The 6,247-nt window shown below is 50.8% G+C and overlaps 1 protein-coding gene across 1 annotated transcript; it reads left to right on the top strand.

Annotated features, from left to right (window-relative positions):
* The first annotated feature begins 6 nt into the window (after positions 1 to 6).
* Positions 7 to 4,872, top strand: LOC113960950 (maestro heat-like repeat-containing protein family member 7). The gene is made up of 9 exons (XM_027670916.1): positions 7 to 87; positions 177 to 314; positions 810 to 924; positions 1,244 to 1,381; positions 1,628 to 1,804; positions 1,937 to 2,092; positions 2,260 to 2,361; positions 2,780 to 2,882; positions 3,494 to 4,872. The coding sequence occupies exons 1-9, from the start codon at positions 17 to 19 to the stop codon at positions 3,715 to 3,717; spliced, it is 1,224 nt and encodes a 407-aa protein (XP_027526717.1). The 5' UTR covers positions 7 to 16; the 3' UTR covers positions 3,718 to 4,872.
* Positions 4,873 to 6,247: the final 1,375 nt, after the last annotated feature.

Below are 6,247 nucleotides of genomic sequence, written 5' to 3'. Positions count from 1 at the left end.
CTCCAGCACAGCGCAGATGCCAGTAGAGGTCAATACCTTCTGGAGGAGATGCCAGCAGGAGCACTGCCTTCCCACCAAGCCCAACAGGTGCTCCATCACAGTCCTCCCATCCCTCCCATGCCCTTCGAGCTGGGCTCAGGAATCCCGGCATGACCTGGGCTTTGCTCTGCACACAGATTCGTGGTGCAGACCATGAAATCACTGCTCTGCCATCTTGAGTATGAGGATGTGGTGCATGAAGTTGAACGTGAGTGTGGCTGGGACATATTCCTCAACATTGAGAACCACCACTATGCAGTGGGTCTGCTGGCCAGGTGAGACCTCCCTTCTCCCTGCTCCCCCATCATTTCTCCCCCACAGATGAGGTGGCCCTGACATAATCCCTGTGGTCATGGGTGAGAGGGACTTGTCACTGAGGCATGGCCCTGCAGAGTGGAAAAGCCTGGGGGAGCTGGGTGCTCTGGAGCAGCCACAACCCAAAGTGCCAGCATGGCCTCCCGTGAGTCCTGGGCTGATGGCACAGAACAGGAGGTCTGTCTGCAGGGAACCTCACTGAGGATAGCCTGTCAGGGCCAGAGAGATTTGGGGTTGACCATTGATGGCCATCTACAGCCTGGTTGCTCATATCCCCTGTGGGTAGGAAGGTGTTTTTTCACCAGTCTGGTCATCCCCAACAGATCCTGCTGGTGTTGGGTACTGCCTTTCTCCTTTAGAGACGTGGTGGGGAAGGACCAGGCTTTGGTAATTCAGTCTCAGGAGAGGTTTGCCCACCCTGCTCAGGGTCAACGATGCCTTTTTTCCTCCTCCAGAGCAATGCTCAGGGTCTCACAGTGCTTGTGTTACCGGATTGCACGCTACCTGTTCAGGCTGCTCTGCAGAGAGGAGGCTCGCTGGGAATTCCCTGCCGTGACATTCTTTGTTGAGGTGAGCCTGATGGCAAGTGCTGCCTCGCGGAGCTGCCTCCCTCCACTCTGCCCTCTTCAACATACAGCTGTGGGGGGAGAATTGCAGTTTGTGAAGCTGGGGCAGAGGGCGGGCTCTGCTGTGTGCCCTTGGCCCCTGCTGCTGGAGTCAAGTCTGCTGCCCACTTCAGCTTCACATTTTCAACATTCTTTTGCTTATCTACATGCAGTGCCTGGACATGATGGAAAGACAAGAAGAAAATAACTTTCTGCCTGTATTTCAGCATCATATTATGCCACAAACACCACATATGACCACTGTCACTGCTCTGTCATTTCAGCTCCTGCCTTGCCTTAACATAAAGGAATGGGGTGAACGCATCCTGCAACTTTTCCCAATCTACCTCAGGAGAGATTGCAGAGAGATGCGTCTCCTGCTGCTCAGATGCCTCCTGGTGCTCTGCAAGAGACCCTCTATGGTAAGAAGCAGGCTGCTGGCTGTAGCTGTGCTGGCCATGTGGGGCTGGGTAACACAGTAGTTTGGACTTGTCTGGGCTGTGTCACCTGCTGCCAGCATTCCTGACTCCCCATTCAGCCATCAGAGTCCTTCAGAACAGGCCTCTGGCTTCTTGGTTCTGAGGCAGTAGCATGGGGTTGAACTGCTGGAGTGGTTTTGGCAATGCAGCCTTTGATGGCTTCAGAACATTGCATTGTGCTCCACACAGGCCAACTCAATCATGGCCCTGACTGAATGCCTCACAGAGGTACTGAAGGATAAAGACGGAGAGGTGGTGGGCCTGACCCTTTCTGTGCTCAGCGAGGTGCTCCAGGACCCAGACGTGCCAGTTGCCAGTTCCACTGTTGTGCAGCTGGCTGAGGCACTCCTGCCACTATTTGAGAATGTAAGGCTCTGTGCCTCCTGCCAGGGGCACTGGGTGCTGCCAGGAAACTTTATACCTGTGGAATTTCAGGCCCATGCCCAGGTGGGCCTGGAGAAGCTGGTGCTGAGGTCTTGCCCTCTTCATTTCCACTAGGACACTAGCCATGTGCAGCTCCTCTCCATTCGCCTCTTTCAAGTGCTAATGCAGCTGGTAGCGGAAGAGGAAAAAAAGCTCCTGGAGAAGAATGTGCACCAGAGCCTGTTACCGCTCTTCTATCACATGTATGATGAGAACAAGTCTGTGGCGCAGGTGAGGATTCTGAGCTGCTGGTGTCCCCTGTGAAGGGGTCTCAACTGCCTCCTGCCCTAACACCTCACAGATCGCAGCGCTCCTGCCTCCTCCTAGCCTTGGCTACAGGGATGAAGGTCCTGTGCCCTGGGCTGCTGTGCCATCTCCCAGTCTCTACCACTCTGCAGGCCTCTTGGGAAACCCTACTTCAAGCAACAAAATTCCTGAAGAAGTGGAATCTTGAGGAGCTGCTGGAGACAGAGGAGACATGGAGGTTTGGCGAGTGCCTGGTAAGGATGGCCTTGAAGCCCCAGACCCAGCCTGAACAAGCTCTTTGCTCCTGATACTCAATGTGTGAGGGTGACAGTTGTGGCCCCTGCCCACTCCTGCCCACATCACCACCAGCCTGCACCCCACACACTACTCTCCTCGGGTGTCTGGCCCAGCAAGCTCTTCTCCAGGCTCTTCTCCCTCCCTGAGCCAGGGTGCTGACAGAGTCCTGACCCAGCTGTGCTTTGGCATCAGAGTGATACTGGGGCTCCCTGGGGAGCACCCAGCTCTCTACTCCCTCCAAACCTTGGCACCAGTCAGCTGCTGGCTGGGTGTCATGGGTGTCCAAGCAGGGAATGCCAGTCCTGGGTGCAGCTGCTCAGCCAAGGGAAAGAATCAGTGCCAACCCTTCCCTGTGTCCCCTTCTGCTCTCTCTAGCTGGCAGAGGACAGAAGCAGAGCAGACGAGTACCTGCGCCAGTCCGTGTCATACCTGCATAGCCCACAGAAGTCCGTGCGAGAGGCAGCCATCAGGCTCACTGGTGAGCCACAACCCCCAGAGTCCCTCCCCACCCCACTGCAGCTTGGCCCCAGCTCTAGCTGCTGCACTCGCAGCAGCTCCCGGCCCAGTGGCTGTGGTACCCTGACTATGTCTCAGGACTCTGCCACCCTCTCCTACCCTTGCCCTTGTGCTTTATATGTGGCTCAGTCCTGCGAAGGGGAGGAGTACATGCAGCCGGGCTGGCAGCACTGGTGTCGGGGAGCTGTGCTGCTGGGACCATGACAGGCTGTGTGTTCCTAGGGCACATCAGGTGGCACATGAAGGGGCAGGAAGAATTGCTCCAGGTCACCTGTGAGGGTGAATGAGGGCAGCAGGCTGTCAGCAGGGACTGGCATGAAAGGAGGAAGGATCCTGGGCAGGGAGCTGCAGTCCCTGCTCTGGCTGGAGAGGGTTCTGCTCCCTGCCCAAAGGGTAGTGTGGGCAGAGCAGAGAGAGACTTCAGGGGCTTGTGTGGTATTCATGGCAAGCAGTTTAGGGCTTACCCTCTTAGTTCCTGCTCCCTTCAGACCATGGGAAGAGCTGGGTGGGGTGGCCCTGGCAAGAGGGGTTCCTGAGGTCCCCAAACCTTGGCTCTGTTCCTCTCTGTTTCAGCACGTCAAGGCACAACAAACAACTTTAGCACTTCCATCTCAAACCTCGCAACTCAAACCCTACACTTTCTCAGAGCTGTAGAGAGACATCCTTCCTTCAGATTCAGGCTGCTGCAAAACCAGCTCCGCATGGCGTGGAGGAGGCGGCCCTCTCTCTTCGACAATGGCTGGCCTTCTATCTGCTACAGTGGCCGGCCACACTCCTGGAGATCTCTGCAGAGCTAATCCTGGGAGCTCTGTCTGCTGGGGCCACCTGAGTGTGCAGGAAATACTAGGTGGCTTCTGGCCTCTCCCAACCCACAGGACAACTCTTCTCTAAGACCATTTTTCTTTCACCTTTTAAGGAAACTTCTTTTATGCAAATATCAGCACTAGTTCAGGACCTTTTATCTCAGGCTCCTGCCACCCAGAGCCCTATTTGCAGCTTGCACTGCAGCTGCACACTGACCTATCTGCACTGAATGTACTCCTCAACAGTCCTACCTTTGTTTTAATTGAGCGTACCAGCTAATACATTGAAAGGGACAAAAGGAAAGTTTCAAGGCACTTAACCACTGCCCTAACATACAACATTATAACAAGTAACAAACTTAACACAATTAAGGGCAGAAATGATTATCAATATAAAATCACACAGGATTCTCAAAAGCCTGTTACTCATCATTCACTACTTGTTAACGTACTGGGACAAGTATTCATCTCCATCCAACAAGCTGGTCTTAACTGGGATATAAGTTCATACACAGAATATGTTGAGTTGGAAGGGACCTACAAGGTCCTCAAGTTCAACTCTTAAATGAATGACCCATATGGGGATCGAACCTGCAAACTTGGTGTTATTAGCACCATCTTCAAACCAACTGATCTCTTAATGACATGTACAGTTGATTGATTATATTTGCTGTAAAATGAGCACCCCTGTCTGGTTCAATTGACTTGGTGCCCCTGCTGCAACTGGATCTGGTCGTGAGAGCTCTCTCATCAGGTCTGAATTTCTACAGTACCTCTCCACTAGCTATTTTCTGGCTCCTAGTTCTCAGTTGCCTCAGTCAGAGACTTAGCCATTTCTCCTAACTGGGAATCCCATAGCTCCAAGAAAACCAGACTTGGGAGTTTAATTATGGCCTCTATTTTTTCTGGATCTATCACTCATTGCCCCTTCCCCAAAATACAGCCAAATATTTATCTTTCCTTTTAACACAGCTGAAGTTTGGATGGAGATGCATGCTGTTCCCTTTTTGCTACTGCAGTACATCTAGTATACAAGCATTCTCATCACAATTAGCTAATGAGAAATCACCTACATGAACCAATTGTACAAGAGCTGATACTGAAATAAATGTATATGTAGCAAAATGTGCTTTTATAATTTTTTTAAAATATACACAGAATTACCATCATTACAAGCAAGTAGTAGTCCACAAGAATCTCATTTACATACAAAAAATAAAGCAGTGTTTCAGCTGACATATATCTTCTAGAGAACCTCCTCCAGGCATGGTATTTCCAATTTACAACACAACAATCAATTCAAATAGTTAAAAATAGCACATGGTGTGCCTCTACATGCAGATCTTCCTGGTTCCCTCTTTTTGAAGAGATTCCATGTGCACACAACAGCAACCCAGAGTGAACAATTCTTTCAGTGGGTGTTTGTGCTTTCTAGGGACATGATCCATCTGTTCACCAATTGCCTATTAGTTGCAAAAGAAACTTAGAGTGTCTTGAAGGAATCACCACACACTAAAACACTGTTTATCACACATGATATAGCACATCTATATCTTTTTAAATGTTTAAACAACTCTCCTATCAATCTTTTCTTGCTATCCTGATGTTCAGTTAATCTCTCAAATCATCCCCCAGTGTTTGCAATGCAATGCTGAGAGATGGGCTGTTCACCTTGGAGACCTGCTGTGGATACGGGTACAGCCTGGTGCAGAATTTCCCCCTCCCCTGTATGGCCACGGGCTGGTGAGAGCCTACTGCGCAGCGGTGGAGTTCTCCCCAGAGCTCATGATGGTTTCTCTGGGATGGGTTACATCAGCAGATTAGGTGCCACGCACCACCCATCTCTGCCACTCCAGAACTGGGGATCTGAACTCATGTCCTCACTCCAATCAGTGAAGACCATCAGAGATCATGAACCATCCATTCGGAACAGTGCTTTCCTGGTGCTTAGGGCTGACTGACCCACATTCAACAGCAGACTCTAAACTTAAGTCCCCTTGCACGCCTTATGAGCCCCTGCATGCCTTATGAGCGACTCCAAGCTCCCTGTATGTTTTACAGGGGACCCCAGCACTCTGCATGCCTTACAAGTTGCCTTAGTCCCTTGTGCAACTTGGGAGAGACCCTAAAAACTCCCCTTTATGTGTGCCTTTCGCTGATCAGGCTGCTCACCCATACTTGACCTACTACAGTTATTTCACCAACTATGTAAAAAATGCAGCAAGAACAGAGAGACTAAAATAATCTGAGAAATTTAATAGTAATAATTTGAGACCCTTATGATTTATATTGAATATGCTCTGGGAATTTTAACACTCATCCTTTGAATCCTGCCTGCTCCCAAGGTCCCAGGTGAACTCACAGTTTGGCAGCTGGATGTTTGGAGAAGAAGGGCTCTGACAGTGGTGGGCTAGGGTCCCATTTGGATTGCCAAACTCTTAAGGAAACTTCCCTGTCTGACCACACCATGACCCATTTGGCTGGGGACATGATGTTCATTGTAAATTCTCATTGGGCTGAACAA

Source organism: Neopelma chrysocephalum, unplaced genomic scaffold (assembly GCF_003984885.1).
Source record: "Neopelma chrysocephalum unplaced genomic scaffold, ASM398488v2 Primary Assembly neopelma1_96942, whole genome shotgun sequence".
In the NCBI taxonomy this organism is placed as follows: Eukaryota; Metazoa; Chordata; class Aves; order Passeriformes; family Pipridae; genus Neopelma; species Neopelma chrysocephalum.
Note: the sequence above shows the minus strand (reverse complement) of the source record. Positions and strands in the feature narration are given on the sequence as shown.

What these genes read in the sequence shown, in the direction of transcription:
- LOC113960950 (XM_027670916.1), top strand. Translation starts at nt 17, where the DNA reads ATGCCAGTAGAGGTCAATACCTTCTGGAGGAGATGCCAGCAGGAGCAC. An exon ending in TCCTGCCACTATTTGAGAAT is followed by an intron (nt 1,805 to 1,936) that starts GTAAGGCTCTGT and finishes CATTTCCACTAG; the next exon opens with GACACTAGCCATGTGCAGCT. An exon ending in AGAACAAGTCTGTGGCGCAG is followed by an intron (nt 2,093 to 2,259) that starts GTGAGGATTCTG and finishes ACCACTCTGCAG; the next exon opens with GCCTCTTGGGAAACCCTACT.